The sequence below is a fragment of the Acomys minous genome (genome assembly GCF_964271855.1).
Source record: "Acomys minous genome assembly, chromosome: 8".
Lineage (NCBI taxonomy): Eukaryota > Metazoa > Chordata > Mammalia > Rodentia > Muridae > Acomys > Acomys minous.
Genome location: NC_140489.1, coordinates 100,959,624 through 100,979,241, shown reverse-complemented (window position 1 = coordinate 100,979,241; position 19,618 = coordinate 100,959,624). Strand labels below are relative to the sequence as shown.

Sequence of the window (19,618 nt, the reverse complement as noted above, 5' to 3'; positions counted from 1 at the left end):
ACACTCTCACTGTCAATTTGTTTATGCAGCAGACATATATGGTTAGAAGAAAAGAAAGAAAACAAAACCAAACACAGACAGACCCAACCCCCCTGAAACCCATAGAGCTGTCTGTTCAGGTAGCTTTAGCTAACTATTAGGGTCTCAGGAGCTGGAGCGACGCTCGGTGTGTAAGTGTGCTTGCCATGCTAGCCCAAGACCCTGAGTTGGAGCCTTAAAACCCGAGGACATTTGGAGGACACAGCTTCACTCTCACCCCCAAAGCCATCACATACTTAATACAAACCAAAGTGCTGTGGTCTCAGAAGGGGAATCTGATGGCGAGGCATGATGGTGCTTACTTTTTTTTTTTTTCTTGAGGGTACTTGCTTGAGTACTTCTAATCCTAGTACTCATGAGCAAGATGAAGAAGACTGAAGCCTGGCCTAGTGTACATAGAAAATTCCCTGTCTCAAAAAAGCAAAACAAACAAAAATGAGACTAAAAGAGTGAATACGGAGTCATATTCCTTAGGGTTTGGATATATTATGCAGAGTACAAGTAAGTGTACAAATATACTGGCCCAAGGGATATATCTATGGTCTTCCCTTCATAGCTAGGAGCTGTGAATCACTGGTTTCCAGTATGAAGACTAGCTCTCCTGGGGGCTGGAGAGATGGTTCAACTGCTTGCTCTTCCTAAGGCCCTGAGTTCAATTCCCAGCAACCACATGGTGGCTCACAACCATCTATAATGAGATCTAGTGCCCTCTTTCGGCCTGCAGGTGTACATGTGGGCAAAACACTGCATACTTAATAAATAAATAAATCTTAAAAAAAAAAAAAAGACTAGCTCTTGTGAAGCGACTGGCTCCTATTATCATTAAATTATGGTAGCTGTTGATTGCTTCATCTAGGTTCTCCTATTTCTTACAGGGTTTTATATAGCCCAGGCTAGCCTTGAACTCTGTAGAAGAGGATGACCTAGAATTCTTCCTATTTGTGCCTCTCAGGTGCTGTGAGCCACAAACCTTGGCTTACATTCTATTTCATATAGGCCTCTGGCTACAAGATATTTTTTTTTTTTAAATAGCATGCCACCTTTCTACCAACTGGAGATGGAGGAAAGAATGAACTCCTACAATAAACCATTCTTGGCAAAGGCTGGGGTTCTGCTGCCTGCCCTGTTGATTTTGCCAGGATCCGGGTTCCATGGTCACATAACCTGATTTCTAGCACAGGGACTGTATGAGTCACTTGGGTCCTCAGGAAGCTCAAAGTCAAGTGTCCACACTCACCCCTGCCAACTGACTGGGTGATGAGGTAGAGTCAGTCCTATTAGCAGCATACTCTGTGTCACTCTACATAACAGCAGAGGGCTAGTTTTAGTGACCTTCGATACTAACCTGACACCTGGAGTCAACAAAGAAGGAATCTGTTTCTGAGACGGGGTGTCACTAAGTAGCTCTAGCTGGTCTGTAAGTCACAGACACCCACCAGCCTCTGCTTACCCAGTGCTGGTCTGTAAGTCACAGACATCCACCTGCCTCTGCTTACCCAGGGCTGGTCTGTAAGTCACAGACATCTACTACCTCTGCTTAACCAGTGCTGGTCTGTAAGTCACAGACATCCACCTGCCTCTGCTTACCCAGTGCTGGTCTGTAAGTCACAGACATCTACTACCTCTGCTTAACCAGTGCTGGTCTGTAAGTCACAGACATCCACCTGCCTCTGCTTATCTAGTGCTGGTCTGTAAGTCACAGACATCCACCTGCCTCTGCTTATCCAGTGCTGGTCTGTAAGTCACAGACATCCACCTGCCTCTGCTTACCCAGTGCTGGTCTGTAAGTCACAGACATCCACCTGCCTCTGCTTATCCAGTGCTGGTCTGTAAGTCACAGACATCCACCAGCCTCTGCTTACCCAGTGCTGGTCTGTAAGTCACAGACATCCACCTGCCTCTGCTTACCCAGTGCTGGTCTGTAAGTCACAGACATCCACCTGCCTCTGCTTACCCAGTGCTGGTCTGTAAGTCACAGACACCCACCAGCCTCTGCTTACCCAGTGCTGGTCTGTAAGTCACAGACACCCACCTGCCTCTGCTTATCCAGTGCTGGTCTGTAAGTCACAGACATCCACCTGCCTCTGCTTACCCAGTGCTGGTCTGTAAGTCACAGACATCCACCTGCCTCTGCTTACCCAGTGCTGGTCTGTAAGTCACAGACATCCACCTGCCTCTGCTTACCCAGTGCTGGTCTGTAAGTCACAGACATCCACCTGCCTCTGCTTACCCAGTGCTGGTCTGTAAGTCACAGACATCCACCTGCCTCTGCTTACCCAGTGCTGGTCTGTAAGTCACAGACACCCACCAGCCTCTGCTTACCCAGTGCTGGTCTGTAAGTCACAGACATCCACCTGCCTCTGCTTACCCAGTGCTGGTCTGTAAGTCACAGACATCTACTACCTCTGCTTACCCAGTGCTGGTCTGTAAGTCACAGACATCCACCTGCCTCTGCTTACCCAGTGCTGGTCTGTAAGTCACAGACATCTACTACCTCTGCTTACCCAGTGCTGGTCTGTAAGTCACAGACATCTACTACCTCTGCTTACCCAGTGCTGGTCTGTAAGTCACAAACATTCACTGCCTCTGCTTACCCAGTGCTGGTAAGGAAGGTGAATAACATCAAGAAGGATTTTTTTTCCTATTTTTGGGAGAAGGTCTCACTGTGGAGTTCTAACTGACCTGGAATTTGCTCTGTGGGCCAGGCTGGCCTAGAATTCACAGAGATCTGCCTGCCTTTGTTTCCCAACTGCTGGGATTAAAGGTGTGCATCATCACCTCTGGTCTCAAGAAGGAATTCTCATACAAGGACATCAACTTGTAACTAACACATTTTTAAAATCATATGACAGGTCACTTCCAGACAGGCAGATTTCATTTCTATTTAGGATAGGATTTGTAACTGTGGTTGGTAGAAACTAACTAAAGAAAGTTCAGGTACCTTTGAATTGGGTGAGTTGATCCGAACAACTGCCACATCTCCTTTGACTCCATAATTAATATGGGTTCTGGCTAAAAAAGAGAAGACAAATTTGTTTTTAAACATGGTTATTGAAAAATACATCTACAAGGTGATGTTAAGATCATATACATGCAAGTACCATTATATGGATATTTAGGGACACACACACACACACACACACACACACACACACACACACACACTGCCCATTCATTTTCCTCCCTCCAACCCCTCCCATAAAGTCCCATTGCACTCTCAAATTCATGGCCTCTTTTTTCTTTGTTATATATACATACACACACATCTATATGTACCTATATATGGATATATATATATTTAGTGATACATATATACATACATATTGGGATATATGTGTATATAGATATGCATACATGCATGTATTTAGGGATACACACAAATATATACATATTTAGGGGTATGTGTTTGTATGTTTGTGCATACACACATACATATATACATATGCATATATAAAACAACAAAGAAAACGAGGCTATGAATTTGAGAGAGAGCAAGAGGGGTGTATGGGAGGAGCTGGAAGGAGGAAAGTGGATAAGAAATGATATAATTATATTATTTCAAAAAACAAAAAAAATTATAGAAAGCAGTATTACGTACATAAACAAGAAAGTAAACTTACTCAACACAGCAGAAGAGGCTGTAAAGCTGCGGCAGGTGCAGCCTGCAAGAAAAGAGTGCTTTGTGAAATGGAATTTCTTCAGTATCTCTCTAATCAGAAAAGCTGGAATTTATACCAGTAAAACCCCAAATCAGAACAATGCTTTCTAGGCAGTTATGGCGGCTGCTCCATTACTGTTCTCACTTTAATTATCAGGTAAATGATTATCCAGAGAATAAGCTCGGTAGGGAGCCATCCCCTCTCCCAGAGCAAAAAAGGAGGACACATCTCTAGAACGTGTGACTGTTAGGTGACGTGCAAGGAAGGACTGTGACAACAGATGGAATTCAGATCGACCTTAATATGGGTGAAGTATCATGGATTATCTAAATGGATTTAGTGCAACACAAAGAAAGTCACAGACACGTGACCATGACCTGGCTCCAGGCTGCTGAAGGAAGGAGATGAGCACAAGCAGAGACACCGGTGTCTCTGGAAACCAGACAGGAAGGAAGGCAATGACTTCTCCTCAGGGGCCTCAGAACAGCAGAGCCCTGTCAGCACCCATGTGAGCCTAGTGAGGCCCAGGTTGGTATCCACCCCCTGCCCCCATTAATCCCCCTGATCCTCCTTGGGATTAAACCTAGGCCTACTGTAAGCTAGGCAAAGACTCTACCACTGAGCTACGTATCTCAGCTCAAGACCCACTTAGGACCTCTGACCTCTCCAACTGTGCACTGGGGAGGCAGAGGCAGGTGGGTCTCTGTGATTTTCAGGCCAGCTGGTGAGCGCTTGTCCCACTCCTCCTCCCCCACCAGCCAAGAGTACTTACTTTGCAAAAGGACCTGAGTTTGGTTTCCAGCACCCATGCTGGTTGGAAGACTCGGAGTGGCCCAGCTCCAGAGGGTCTGACACCCTCTTCTGGCCCCCATGGCACCCACACACATGTGGCATATACTGATATGTACACCACACATAAATAAAAATAAACTTTAAAAACAAAAAAAGGCCCCCAGGAGCTGTGGTGCATACGTTGAATCCCATCAGTAAGGATGCAGAGGCAGGAGGAGTTTGATGCCAGCCTGCTATACACAGCGAGTTCCAGGCCATATACTGCTATATAGTAAGACCTTGTCTCAAACAAAACAAAACAAGGGGCAACCACTGGCTATACAGGAAACAGTCCATGCCACGCTCTGCTGGTGTAAGCATTCCTAACTGAAAACTCACTATACTGCATTCCACCAATAATACCCCCAGTCTTTGGATAATAAAACCTATACACTGTCCTCTGTGGCCTGTTAGCTGGTGCTCATCACCCAGCTTGCTTAGGTTCTTCAGCGTGACCACAAGGAGATCACTTCACACGACCCCAGCAATTTTGGTTCTAATTACCATTTTGCTCACTGGGTATCTGAGGTCAGCAGCCCCAACCCTACAGGAAAACAGCCATTGAGGCAGTAAAAGAGCTAGTGTGGTGGGCCACGCCTGCAATGCTAGCATTTGGGAGGCAAGGAGACTCAGAGGATCATGAGCTGAGGGGTCAGGGGTAATCTGTGGTTGTTTATTTTTATTTTACTTGAGATAGGGGTTCACTGTGTAGGCCAGGCTAGGTTAGAACTTGCTTTGTAGCCCAGTATGACCTTGAAGCCTAGAATTCATGATCTTCTGTCCTTAACCTCCCAAACGCTCACAGTTTTGCTTTGTTTGGTAAGACAGAGTGCCTGGCTGGCCTAGAAGAACTGGTTATGCAGATGAGGCTGGCCTTGAACTCACATTCCTCTGCCCACGGTGGTTAAGGGTGTGCCTCATCATGCTTAGTGCTGAGGGTTCCTGAACCCTGAGACAAGGATGGAGAGGCACTCTAACCACTGAGTTACGTCTCGTCCCCAAGCGTATGTCTTAACTGACACTAGACATTTTCCAACAGGTTTTGTTTTATGTTTTTTCTAGACAGGGTTCCTCTATATCAGCTGGGCTATCCTGGACTGGCTTTGTAGACCAGGCTGGCCTCACAGAGATACACTTGCTGAGTGCTGGGATTAAAGGCATGCGCCAACACACCATGTCATTTCAAAGATTTTTGAGGAAGGCCAGCTGTACTCCGGTTGGCTGTGAGCAACTCTGTCTAATGTAGTACGTAATTCTCATCCTCCTGCCTCAGAGTGTGGGAAGTTCACTTGCCTTGCTGCTAAGGATTCTTCTGTCCAGGGTCCCTATTAAATTGCATTTTGAGCGCTCCTAGACCTGTCTTTCTCTGTTGTCAGTCTCATGCCCCCTTCTCTCTGTAGAAGTCAGTTCTCACATCCCAGGACTAGGTTTTTCTGTAACAGCGATGATGACTGGGTCTTTTGCATGCAAGCACAGAGTGGAGGGTCTTTCAATCTAGACTGGAGGTAGAAGATTAGGAATATATGGGAAAATTTGGACAAACACTAAAATTGTTTGAGGCATTGGTACGACCCTCCATCATAAAGGCTTGCTTCTATCCTGCTCCAAGCAAGCTTTAGGTGGTAAGCAGGTTGTTCTAGAACAGCTCAGAGGCAACACCCCCTAACTGCAGCATCTAAGCTTCTTCAAAAGCCCATTCCTTCCCTCCTTCACCTTTACCCATGGTTTACCTCAAACCGTCTCCTCTAGACACCTCTTTAATTCTTCACTCATTTCTCCTGACCACATCACCCCAAACTTGCCCGACTATCCTAAGAAAGCTGTCCCTTTCCTCAGTTAAAAAAAAAAGAGAGAGAGAGAGAGAGAGAGAGAGATCGGTCATCACTTTGTTGACTAGGTGTTACACGTGTAAAGTCCTGTGCTTAGCAGAAGGCAGCTGCCTTAAGCAGTGTTCTGAACCTGTGTGTCTCAACCCCTTTTGGGGTTACATGTCAGATACGCCATGTATCAGATATTTGCATTACAATTCCTAATCATAGCAAAATCAGTTATGAAGTAATTTTATGGTTGGGGTCACCACAACATGAGGAGCTGTATTAAAGGGCCGCAGCGTTAGGGAGGCTGAGAACCACTGCCTTAAAGTAATACCAACTATTAGTAATTATTTCTTTTCTTTCTTCCTTCCTTTCTTTTTCTTTTTTTCTGAGACAGGGTTTCTCTGGTAGCATTGACTCTCCTGGACTCTCTCTGTAGACCGGGCTAGCTTTGAATTCACAGAGACCCACCTGCCTCTGCCTCCCTGGGTGCTGGGATTTCAGACATGTGCCACCATACCCTGCTAGTTACTTAATATTAAAGCTTCAGTTCTGATCTTTAACACAACGTCCATGGCTCTCACTTTCCCCACAGAACTTTGCCTTCAGATTTCAACTGTACGATGCCCCACTTCCCCGCCTGAACTTTGGTATTTATTATCATTTACTGTTTTGTTCTCATGGTTGCATTTAATTTCAGTCATTACACAACAAAAATTTTTACAGCAACCTAACATGTCATGCAACCTTCTAGGATGTTGGGGTAACAAGTAAAAGTTAAAAAAAAAAAAGTCTCTTTCTTGCTGGAGCTTGCAGTCCAGGGCAGCAGAGGGTGTGGTTTTGAATCAGTTCTTACTGGGGAGGGGGAGACAGGACGAGGGCAGACACATAAATGAAGATTTGAAAATAGCTCCATGGTAGACTGTTTGCCCAGCATGCACAAGGACATAGGTCCAAAACCTAGTTCTGAAAAACAAATTGTAAAGTAGAGACTCTAGCGGGAAAGACGCACGGGGCAGGTAATCTAACTGGAAAAGCGTGAAGTACATGACAATAAGAATGAAGGGCCTGGGAGTACAAGTGGGGAGGGATGCCCACGACGGGCGAGTGTGTAAGTAACAGAGCACAAACGCTGAAGCAAATCAAAAACCAAACAACAACAACAACAAAAGCCAAAATAAGGACAACAAAGAACCCCCAAAACAAAAAGCATCACGGTTGCAATTTTGCTTTGAGGTGAGGTAATGCTAGGTAGCCCAGGCTATCTAGAACTTGTGATTCTCCTGCCTCAGTGGAATGCTGGGATCACAGGTATTTGTCATCACTCAGGGCTAAGTTATTATCTTAAAAATCATAATACTTATTCTTTAAAAGTTGGCTAGATGCAAACCTGGGTGTGGTGGCACACCTCAGGGGGCAGAGGAAGGCAGACCACCAAGAATTCCAGGACACATGGTGGTTTACGCTTTAATCCCAGCACTTGGGAGGCAGAAGCAGGTGGATCTCTGAGTTCGAAGCCAGCCTGGTCTACAAAGAGAGTTCTATAGGACAGCCAGGGTTACACAGAGAAACTCTGTCTCATTAAGAGAGAGAGAAAAAAAAAAAAATTCCAGGCCAGCCAGATCTATTTAGTCAGATCTTGTCTCAATAAATACATAATAATAATAGTAATTAAAAAAAGAGTTCGTGCTTATTGCCTATTCTTTAAGCCACTTTAAGTCTTGCCAACTAACTTCTCTGTGGGGTAAACACACTCCCACGCACTTACACAAACCTCTTCTAAACTAACAGAGACAAAAAGCAAAGAGAAAGAACAAACAAAAAAGAAAAAAAAAAGAAAAAAGAAAAAAGAAAAGAAAAAAAGAAAAACCACCTTAACCACAGTCAATTTAATTGAGCCGAAGTACAAGGTAACCTTGCTTCTGGAATCTAGCCTTACTCCCTGCTTAACAGCAAAGCTTACCAGACAGCGGCTGTGTGAACTTTAGCCTATATTTTCAGTGCCAGCAAAAGCGAAACCTTTGTCCTACTTTTTAATCATCTTCATATGTAACTAAAGAAAATAGCTACAAGATCACACAAGACTATAGTCAGATGAAAAGCAGCATTGTGCTGTACAACTTTAAAAAGGCTACTTTAGTTTATAGCAATTTATAGATTTTTCAAAATTCAACCCTGGGCCAACGCACGAAATAAGAAATGAAAGGCAGATTTAAAAATACCTCCATACCTACTAACTGCGGTTCATCTCCTGTAAAGTTCTTTTTCCACTTACATACTTAGGGATTAGGAAGTATAGGAATTAAACAGAGATTAAGGTCAATTTGTGATTTTGTTTTTGATAGTCATGTTAAAATGACAGTACTGTGCAGGAGGGCTGTTCTAAAACTTCAACAATTAGAAGGTTAACTCCCCCCCCCCCACGACAGCCGTTTCTCTGTGTAGCCTTGGCTAGAAGGTTAACTCTTATCTGGGCATGGTGGCACATTCCTTTAATGCCAGCACTTAGGAGGCAGAAGCAGGCAATCTCTGAGTTCAAGGCCAGCCTGGTCTACATAGTGAGTGCCAGGTCAGCCACAGAGAAACCTTGTCTCGAAAAACCAAAAAACCAAAACCACAAACAAGGGGGGGGGTTACTCTTTTCCCAGTAAATGACATAGTTTCATTAAGCATTTGGCGATGGTTGCACACACGTTCAGGGTCAAAGACTGACCGGTTGAGTCTAGACTATGAATGGGAAATTAGGTGCGCAGCTAATTTAAAATAGGTTTTTCTGCACATTTTTCAAAGTGTATAAGCTGTTTTAAGATACGTTTTCTTAATGAAAACATAATAGGATTTATATACTTACTTATATGTTTCTATGTAAGATAATTTTTACTACCTATGTAAAATAAATAGATTACTTTAAAAATTCTCAGCTACATATAATCATTGTGTCTAATGGCTGAAAAATTAATAACATTTATTAATTTTAATAATATCCCACCATAATTTGTTTTATACTTAATGTAGCTTCTTTAGATTTAGAATGTAACTGGCTCTATTTTACTTGGAGAAAAAGATATTGAAATTATTCACAAGGTCACCAGAGGGTAAAAGACCCAGAAGCCAGAGTCCATATTTAATGCTTTAATTGCTTCATCATATTACTTCTGCCAAAGGGGGAAAATCACTCATTCATTTACAGATGAGAAAATAAAGCCCATTTAGATTAAAGCACTTGACCAAAGTCACCCAGCTAGCTAGTGACAAGAAAACATGTGACCGGATCACCACACCAGGGTTATTCCAGCTGCCAATCCATAAAAACACCCTGTGACAAATAGCGGAGCATGTATGATTTTTTTCTAAAGCTGTTATAAGTGTGGAAAAGGAAAAATATAAACTGCAAGGAAACACAACCAAGTGCAAACAGAAGACATAAAGACAAATGTTTTTTCCTTTAATTCCTTCCCCAACCATATCATCTTTTCCATTTTTTAAAAAAAGGCAGGGTAGACCAGACAGGCCATGAACTGAAAGATCCATCTAACATTCAAGGTGAGCATCACCACACCCAGCCCCATCTCACTTTTTTTGGTAATGTGGCAGTAGTTTTGGCTGTTTACACATAATCGATCTGTGGAGATTTTTTTTTTTAAGTAGGAAAAGATTCAATCACTTAATTAAGTGGGGGGGGCAGAGGCAAGAAAAGTAAATTCTACTTGTACACTTTTTTGTGTGTGTGAGGAAAATTAAAGTGAATTCATATTACAAACTAAAGTCTCCGGTAACTGGTATCAAGTATGATATACAACAAATTAAAATTACTTTTGCCCTTACAGATTGGGGATGGAAAAGGCCATTTCCCATCAACACTCTTTAACCCTTTCATTACCAGTTTGAAGAGGAATGCAGCTCATAGAGCCTGACTGGGACTCGTCAGAAAGAGGATTAGAAATAGTTTTGTTTTGTTTTTTTTTAATGATCAAACATTTTATTCCTAAAAATCAAGTTTTTCTCGTATTTTAAAAATATTTCTTCACCTAAGTTGGGGAAATTCAGGTTTCAACCTTCTATATAATCACCCTAGAAGTATTGGAAGTGCGAGAGCTGAGCAGAGCTGAGCTGAGCTCTCTGCAAAAATGGTTTTGACGGGAAAGACCAGGGAGTGGCAGTGATCTGTATGGCTAGTCAACTCCACCGAGAAGCTTGATAGATATCTCTTATGGCGACCAAGGGGCTGTAGAGCCTCGGAAATATGACGGAATGGGTCTTAGTCCTCCGCATCCAGCAGGGAAATGGCTAAGACAATCCGTAGGAAAGACAAGAGGGGCGTGAGCACGGGGCTCCCGCAAAGAGACCTGCGCAAAGTGCTAGACTGAGCGGAAAGGACTCGGGAAAGTTAGGGGAGAGCCTGACACCGCCGGACTAGGGCGAGAGGGAGTGACAGTCCCTTCGCAAGGACACAGGAAATGGGGTCCTAGCGCAGGAACCCCCGTTTCCACGAGTCCCGGGAAAGAAGTCGTTAGGAGACAGTGAGGGGCAAACGCTGCACCCCGCCGTCCCAGTTCCTGCGGGCACTCTGAGACTCTCCCGAGCCCTCGTGCAGGCTCACCTCTGGAGCGGAGGATCCTGAAGGCTGAGAAGCGACTAAAACTGCCAATTGCCCGGGACGCCACCATCTTGAGCAGAAGCAGGCGACAGTAGAAAGCTCTTCTAGTTGGGGGGGGAACTGGAACTGAGGACTTTTCTTTTCTCAGCTTGTAGAGCTGGGCGCCCGATGTACTGCCTTACTAAAACGCAGACTCCGAGTTGTCACCGGTCCTTTCACCTTCCCTCTTGCTCTCAACTAATAGGGTCGAAAAGGTGATTTCTCTGAAGGGAGGGCCAACGACTTCTGAGGAAGGGGCGGAGTGTCTGACTTTCTAGTCAGGCGCTCGGCGGGCAGCCCGCAAGTTCCGCGGTGGCCGTGGGGGCGGGGCGAGAGGGGTCCTTGCGGAGCCCGGGCTGCTCCTCGGTGAAGGCGAACGGTTTGTCATTCTGGATTTGACCTCGTTTGGAGCTGCAGCTTACGCGGACTCTGAGGTGCGCCAACGCGCTTTCCGGCTTCTTCTGACTGTCCCGCAGGCAGGTCCCCCTTTCCCCCAGACTCTTCTCGCCGCTCCCCTTTCCTGTGGGAGTCGCAGTCCCAAGAGCGGGGCAGGCTGGTCCAGGCCTCCCCGTGCCAACCGCCGTAGGACGGGCGGTGGGTCGTTCTCGCTTAGCTGGCTGCCGCGGTGTCCCTTGTCTGCGCTTAGCACTTCAGGCTTACGAAACTATTTGCGTGTGTGTGTGTGTGAGTGTGAGTGAGTGTGTATGTGTGTGTAACGCTGGGCTGTGTCAGAGCGGTGTCGCTCCCCCTGCTTTACCTGTCTGGGCAGTCCGGGGGCTGTTGAGATTGAGAACGCGTCACTAAGTGCGGGCTTCGGGTGTGGAAGGAGTCTTCCAACCTGCTTGGTGGGCCGGTGTTCACGGGCATCTTCTAAGCCAGACGGGGACCCAGAGAACATCTGGGCATCGCCAGCGCTCCCCACGCTTCGTCGGGGAAGTGGCCGCAGCTGGTGAACGAGGGGGGCTTAATTGGTAGCCACAGGAGGCAGAACTAGGCTCGAGCCTGCGTCTACTTTTAATCCGGAGCTCAGCTCTTCCCTTCGTCAGGCTGTGGGTTGTTTCTTTTGTTGTTAGAAAGATAGGCTTGAGTCTTGAACTAAACTGATTGCTCTCAAAAGAAAGTAAAGCCAGCTTCCGGCGCGCTGCACCAATTTGTTGACTACTCAGTCACTATCCCCACATTTCGATCCTTTGCACTTTCGGATTTGACAGGTTTAGAAAGATTACATAAAACTTCTTTGTGGTTAGCCCAGGATTCCAACAAATGGCACTCGCTAGTTAGCTGATTATTCTGTAAGACAGGAAACAAGAAATGGCTGAAATGAGTATAGAAAGGAAGGAGCGGTCTGTTTTAAAGCTCATGTCATACTAAATCTTCTGCCGCCAAGAACACTTTAAGCTGACAGTAGAAAACCAGTTCGGAGTAAATTGCAAAAAGGACCCCTCTGCCCATACAATGCTTTCTCTACTGCATCTAATTTCATAAACTCTTATGAAGGGCCGCACGGGAAATAGTTTCAGTTTTGTGAGCCCACTTTGGGCTCTGTCATACATTGTTTGTGTTGCTTGTAGGTCTTTATACTTTTTTGCTGTGCTAGAGAGGGAACTCACAAAAACTCACACACACACTGAAGATTTAGAGGAGAACAAAGTATATTTATGTCATCACCCACTGATAATAGCAAACATAAATAAGCCTTACTATATCAGGCATCATGTACCTGTACCTAGGTGCATATTTATTATCTCAACAACCCTGAAATTGCCTACATTTTACTGCAGGCCCAGAAACAGAAAAGTTAAGCAACTCCTTGAAGGTCCTACAGCTAGGGTGAAGCCAGGATTTGGGCTTGGGCCTTGGAGTCTGTTCTTAACTTTGATGTTGTAGTAGTTGTTGTCACCCCATCTTGCTTTTTTATTCTCCCTACCCCCAGGCCCCATCCCCATCCCCGACAGGGTTTCTCTGTGTAGCCTTGACTGTCCTGGACTTGCTTTGTAGACCAGGCTGGCCTTGAACTCACAGAGATCCACCTGCCTCTGCCTTCAGGGTACTAGGATTAAAGATGTGCACCACCACTGCCTGGCTGCTTTTTTATTCTTTACCTACCCTTCTCTCCTTCCCATGTGCTTCTGTGCTACCTAAGCCTATACTACCCAGGTATTTCTATGTTTTGAACAACTTTTTTGTCAAACTTTTCTGTATTTCTGAAGTGTTATAAATGACAACAAAGGCAAGCCTTCCAACACAATAGTATAGTTTTGTTGTTGTTGTTTTTGCTTTAAAAAAAAGATTTATTATTTAGTATTATGTATACAGTGCTCAGCCTGCCTGCAGAAGAGGGCATCAGATCACATTATAGATGGTTGTGAGCCACCATGTAGTTGCTGGGAATTGAACTCAGGACCTCTGGTAGAGCAGTTAGTGTTCTTAATTAATCTCTGAGCCATTTCTCAGGATCTCTCTATTAGGAAGCTCTGGCTGTCTTGAAACTGGCTAATTCAGGCTGGCCTCATACTTACAGAGCTCTGCCTGCCTCTGCCTCTTAAGTGCTTGGATTAAAGGTGTGTGCCATAATGGTATGTACTGCCTGGTGCCTATTACTTACCTGGCTGTGTAGTCTTATAGTAAGTGTTTGCTTTTTCCATTTTATTTAATATGTATTATGGGTATCTTTTCATGCCATTCTATACATGTATATCTTGTTTTATTTTTCTCTCAAGCTGCTGAATATTCATGATATATTTATGATACAATTTAACTATTTTTAGTGATCTGCATGTATGTTAGTTCCAACTATAAATAGTTCCATAATGAGCATTTCAAGCGATCGTATAGAAACCAATTAGAAGAATTATTGGACCCAGGAACTCACAATTTGGAGCCAGGTGATGTAGAGGACATTTGTAATCCTAGCACTCAGGATGATGGGCAGCAGTTACGTAGTGAGTGCCGCTCTAGCCAAGGCTGCACACTTAGACCCTGTCTAAAAAACTAAAAATAAGAAAAAAGCTTGACTATTAGCACATGCTTGTAATCCCAGCACCTAGAAGGCTGATTAGTTCGGAAAGAGTATGAGTTTTAGGCCAGCCTAGGATACAGTCAGACCTTGTCTCAAAATAAAGTTTAAAATTATAGTTTGCATTTTGATAAATAACTGCAAAAAGGCCTTAGCAGTTTCTCCTTCCAGCCAGTATACTGGAAAGCCAGTTTAGTTAGAATGTTCTTATCACAGCTGTATATTAATCATATATTTAGTTTTTATTTGTCTGATAATCCCAGAATTATGACTTGCTTTATATTTTATTTATTTATTTGAGGCAAGGTCTTACCTCACCCATGAGAATCCCATGCACCCTGTTTGTCTAGCTTTTATGTACCCCTCCACTTGCCCTGCTGAAAAGGAAATTTAGCTGCTTTAAAACAAAAAAAAAAAAATTTTTTTTAAAGATAGTTTTCAGGGCTGGAGAAGGGTCTCAGCAGTTAAGAGCGCTTGCTGTACTTGACCTGATCTAAGTTTGATTCCCAGCACCCATGTTGGGTAACTCAGAACCACCTCTAACTTGAGCCAGTGCTCTTGAACACCCTCTTCTAGCCTTCAGGGGCACCCATATACACGTGATGCACATTCACAGAGGTACAAATACATTAGTAAAAAAAAAAGAAGTATTTAAAGTTTTTTTGTTAGTATCACTATTTTAATTTGATTGCTGCTGGGGAATCAAACACAGGGTAGATGATAGGAAAACGTTCTGCCATCGAGCTGTCCTCTAAGCTCCAGGCATTTTAATTTCTTATGTGAACTGCTTATTTGCTCATTTTTGCTTCTGGTCTGCATTTCAGGTAGGAACCTGTTCAGCTGAAAGTATTAGGTGCAAATAATAGAAAATTCAACTAAATTTGTGGATTTATTAGCTTCTAGACCATCAGTGGGTGAGCTTCAGATAGAGTCTGACCAGTGCTACTGTTTTAACTTTATTTTTTATAAAATTTTCAGTTCTATTTTCTTTTGGTGTGAGCTTTGTTCTTAGGTATCATTGTTAATGTTTGCAAAGCTACAGCCATGACAGAAGGAAAGATTTGTCTCTTAGAACTCCCGAAACGTGAGTATTAGACTGACTGCCATCCCTACATCAGTCCATGGCCAGTGCCAGGTTGGTGTAAGCCTTGGCCACCTGAGCCTTCATTCTCTGCGGCAACGAAGAATACTCTGAGTGGTTAAAGCCTGGAATTGGCCTGGATTCAATCCCATGTAAACCTCATTGACAATACATAGTGGAGAAATTTGAAACAAGCTCTTTTTGGATTTTATCTAATTTTTGCTTTATATGTTACAGATATTTTTCTCTAAATGAATTTTGTTTGTTTTTTGAGACAGGGTTTCTCTGTGTAGCCCTGGTTATCCTAGAACTCTGGAGACCAGGCTAGCCTTGAACTTACAGACATCCTCCTGCCTCTGCCTTCCAAATGCCAGGATTAAAGGTGTGTGCCACCATTGCCAGATACCTTTAAATGAATTCTTTGCTTTTAAACTCAATTTTAGTGTTGCTTTTTTGTTGTGTGTATATTTAAAATGTTTTAATAATCAGTTCTGTTAACTCTTAATTTATGTCTTCTAAATCTTCCTCATCTAACTAAGCTCAAGAAGAGATAATCTCTGGTGTTGGGCAGTTGGCTTAGTTGGTAAAGTGTTTGCTGTGCAAGCATGAAACTGAATCCCTAGATGCGGAATTAAAAAAAAAAAAAGCTGAATGTGTAGCTTTTGGGGTTTGTAATCCCAGCACTAGTGGAGAGAAGAGAATCCAGGGATTTCTAGTCAGCCAGACTAACCAATTAATTGGCAAATTCCAGATTTAATGAGAGACCTTATCTCAGAAAATAAGGTGAAAAGTGATTGACCTCTTACCTCCACTGCCATGTACATATGCTTGTGAGCACACACATACAGAATGACACACTGTTTTTTTGTCTGTTTTGAGACAGGGTCTCGCTGTGTAGCTCTGGCTGGCTTAGGACTTACTGTGTAGACCAGACTGACCTCAAAATCACAGAGAGATACCTGCCTCTACCTCCCGTGTGCTGGGATTAAAGGCACGTGCTCCACTCTGGTATTTTTGTATTTTTTAATGTTTTTAGATCTTTTAAATACATGGAATTTAAAAAAAACTTATGGACCTTATTTTTTCTAAGTGATTGATTAGTCATTTCCCAGCAAATTTATTGATCAATCCATCTTTCCTCCATTTACTTTAAACACAATATTTACATATTATATTATGCATTTTTATAACTTTAGGTATGCTTGCCATAAGATGTCATACAATTTCTGAGGGTCAAGAATCTGGGGCTTCTTGACTTGGTTGTTCTGCTTGGGCTTTTTAAGGGTGTCGTCAGCACGCTGGGCAGGCTGTAGTCATCTGAAGGCTTTACTGTGCCAGAGGATCAGCTTCCAAGCTCACTCACATGGCCATTGGCTGGACACATCAGTATGTTGGACTCTTCAGAAAGTCGGGGATTTGCCAGCTGGCTTCTCTTGGAGTGATCTGAGAGACTAAGACAGAAGCTGCAATGTCATCTTTCATAGCTTGATTTCAGAAGCAATGCCATCAACACTTCTGACAGAGCAGCTGTACAGTGTGGAGGGCAATCTTATCAAGATTATACAAAGCAAAAGAGAAAGATACTGAGGTCAGCTTGGAGGCTGACTACTACAGTCATTTGCAAATCTCAAGTTTCTTTATTACTTTTTATATAAAAATGTTTAAAAATTAAGAAATTGGGTCAGTGAGGTGGCTCCATTGGTAAAAGTGCCTATCACCAAGCAAGAGGACCTGACCTGGATCATGGAACCCCTGGAAGAAGGAGAGCGCCAACTCCCACAGATTGTCCAGTGACCTCCACATGTGTGCTGTGGTACATGCTTACCACTCCCAGCTAACAATTAGTATTATTTTTATTAACATTTATTTGGGAGGGAGGCCCAAGTCACTCATGTGGAGTTCAGAAGCTATCTTGCAGGAGCTTGCTGTGGTCCTGGAACCTGTTTGCAGCTGGGACCTGGAACTCTGTCAAGGGTCAGTGGGGGAATGAAGAAAGGGCAAACACTGAAGAAATGACAGACATGTACAGAAAATCTGAGGTCAGGTGCTGTGTGCACACTCTGAAGTGACATCTACCACCACTAGAACTTGGAAGCTCTTCCTGTCTATTATGTACAGCACAGTAGGAGGAGTTAGTCTGCCTGGTAAGAGGTGTCTGTAGGTAAGCAGTCTTAGGCTGTAAACATCCAGGAGGAGGAGGAGGAAGCTGCAGGTACTAGTCACTCCATCACATTTAGAGCCCTCCCCACCCCTGAAAAGCCTTGTCATCCCTCTGAGCCTCGGCAGGAAGGCTTTGCCACTCTTATGGGGCTGAGGCATTGAAGTCCTTGGCATGACTTTGTCCATGTCAATAGTGTCCATTCATCCCAGTATTTTACTCACTCAGGGCTTCCTCTGCTCCCTGCAGGAATTGGTTCTCTCCTTCCGTTACCAGTCCTGAGGATCAAACTCAGGCCCTCATGTTTGGTGGCAAGTACCTTTACTTGCTTAGCCATCTCACCAACTCCCAACAATATTTAATTTTTTTCTTTTTAGTTTTATTTGTGTGTTTTGCCTGCATATAAGTATGTGCTCCACATGTATGCTTGGGGCCCGTGGAGGTCAGGGGGAGGGGCTGTCAGATCTCTTAGAACTGGAGTTATGCATGGTTGTGAGCCACCATGTAGGTTTTGGTAACCAAACCCAGGTCCTCTGGGAGAGCAACAAGCACTCTAAGCAGACGAACTATCTCTCCAGCTCTATCATAACAATTATTTCTTTGTGTGTGTGTGTGTGATAGGGTCTTACTATATAGCCCAGGGTGACTTGGAACTCACTATGTAGACCAGAGTGCCCTGGAACGCATGGAAATCTGCCTCTGCCTCCTGAGTGCCAAGATCAAAGACTTGTGCCCCATGCCCTGCCTAGCAGTTGTTCTTAACATTGTACTTCTAGGGGTGTATTGTTGTGATTCAAGGAAATACACATATTTTTTCTCTTTTAATAGATGACAGCATGCCATAGACACAAAAAACTTACTTTTATGTGTATGGATGTTTTGCCTGCATGTTTGTCTATGAGGGGTGTCCTAGGACTGGAATTACAGACTGTTGTAAGATGTCATGTGGATGTTGGGAATCAAACCCAGGTTCTCTGGAAAGGCAGCAAGTGTTCTTAACCTTTGAGGCATCTCTCCAGCTCCTATTTTCTTATTTTTTTTTAAATGGCTATATGATCCAGTAGTTCACTGGTTGCTATAGCATAGTTTACTTAGCCAATTCCCTATTTGATGTTATTTTAATCTTTTTCTATTACAGTGACAATACAGTTAGTTATGTGCATGATATTTGGCATATACGTTCATGGAAATGGTATTGTTAGATCAAAAGTTAGGTGAACATATAGTATTAAAAGACAGTGCCAAATTGTCCTGCATAGAGTTTCCAATTTCATATTCTTGGTGCAATGAGGTATGTACACTCTTTGTATATACCTGCCCATAGAATATAAATCAAACCTTTGGGTTTTTCTAATTTAACAGATAATTATATCTCTATGCATTTAATCTGAATCCTCTTATGATTGGAGTTAAAGAAAGCCCCACCCCACCTGCCGTGTGTGTGCGTGTGGTGTGTCTATGTTTGTGGCATTGTATGTATGTGTGCATGCCGGTTGATGTTGGATAGCTTTTGTCTATTTCTTTCTATCTCTACTTTTTGAGACAGGATCTCTGAACATGAACTTTATTGATCAGTCCAGAAAGCTTCAGGGAACCTCCAGTTTCTGCCCTGCTTCAAGGTTGGGGTTATAGGAATGTTCCGCTTTTTGTGGCTTTTTATTATGGGTTCTGGGGACCTGAGCTAAGTTCCTTGTGCTTGTGTGGTAGGCACATACTGACCGAGCAATCACCCCATCCTCCTTTTTCACATATTTAAGAGCCCTTTGTATTTCCTTTCTCATAAGAAATCTGTTCACATCTTGTACCCATTTATTTGCTGATTTCTTCATACTGATTTGTAAGAACTCACTGTTAGGACTTTAACATTTTTTTCCCAATGTTGGTGTTGTTTGAAATATTACAAATTTATAATTTAAAAAGTAATTTTGATAAACTATTATGCTTAGAGAAAAGTTGGAAGTATAGTACTATAGAAAGTTTTCAAAGGGGCTAGAGAAATGTCTCCATGCTAAGAACATTGTTTATTCTTCAAGAAGTCCCAGGTTCGATTTCCAGCACCTTCAAGGAGGCTAACAACCTCCTATAAACGCAACTCCAGAGGACCTGACTCCCTTTTCTAGACTCTGGGCAGTATACACATTTAGTGCACAGACAAACAAGTAAAACACTGATACATGTAAAAAAAAAAAAAAAGAAATGTTTGTAGTAGCAGTTGAAAATAAATTGCTGACTTGATACTATTTCACTGTCACTGAATATTTTAATATATATCCTATTCAAATACCAGCATTCCATAATGTCTTCTACATATTCAGAACACGACCTTCAAAATCAGGAAGATAACACTGATGATTTCCTGTATATGCTGTATGGTGTCTCTGCTG

General features: G+C 43.3%; 2 protein-coding genes across 3 annotated transcripts in view; one reads left to right on the top strand and one right to left on the bottom strand.

Annotated features, from left to right (window-relative positions):
- HADHA (hydroxyacyl-CoA dehydrogenase trifunctional multienzyme complex subunit alpha) overlaps positions 1–11,161 on the bottom strand; it is a 36,958-nt gene extending 25,797 nt beyond the window's left edge. Inside the window, exons 1-3 of the mRNA XM_084792603.1 lie at positions 10,944–11,161; positions 3,660–3,701; positions 2,981–3,051 (exon numbers count right to left, since the gene is read on the bottom strand). Of these exons, the coding sequence (XP_084648729.1) occupies positions 2,981–3,051; positions 3,660–3,701; positions 10,944–11,010 (180 nt within the window). The 5' untranslated portion in view covers positions 11,011–11,161. The remainder of the gene's footprint in view (positions 1–2,980; positions 3,052–3,659; positions 3,702–10,943) is intronic.
- A 133-nt stretch (positions 11,162–11,294) lies between these two features.
- Positions 11,295–19,618, top strand: part of HADHB (hydroxyacyl-CoA dehydrogenase trifunctional multienzyme complex subunit beta) — a 35,389-nt gene continuing 27,065 nt past the window's right edge. Inside the window, exon 1 of one of the 2 annotated variants that reach the window (XM_084792604.1) lies at positions 11,295–11,413. The gene's annotated coding sequence lies outside the window, so the exon portion shown is untranslated. Of the gene's footprint in view, positions 11,414–11,446; positions 11,456–19,618 lie in introns of those variants that run through there. The other variant, XM_084792605.1, reaches the window with a different exon arrangement.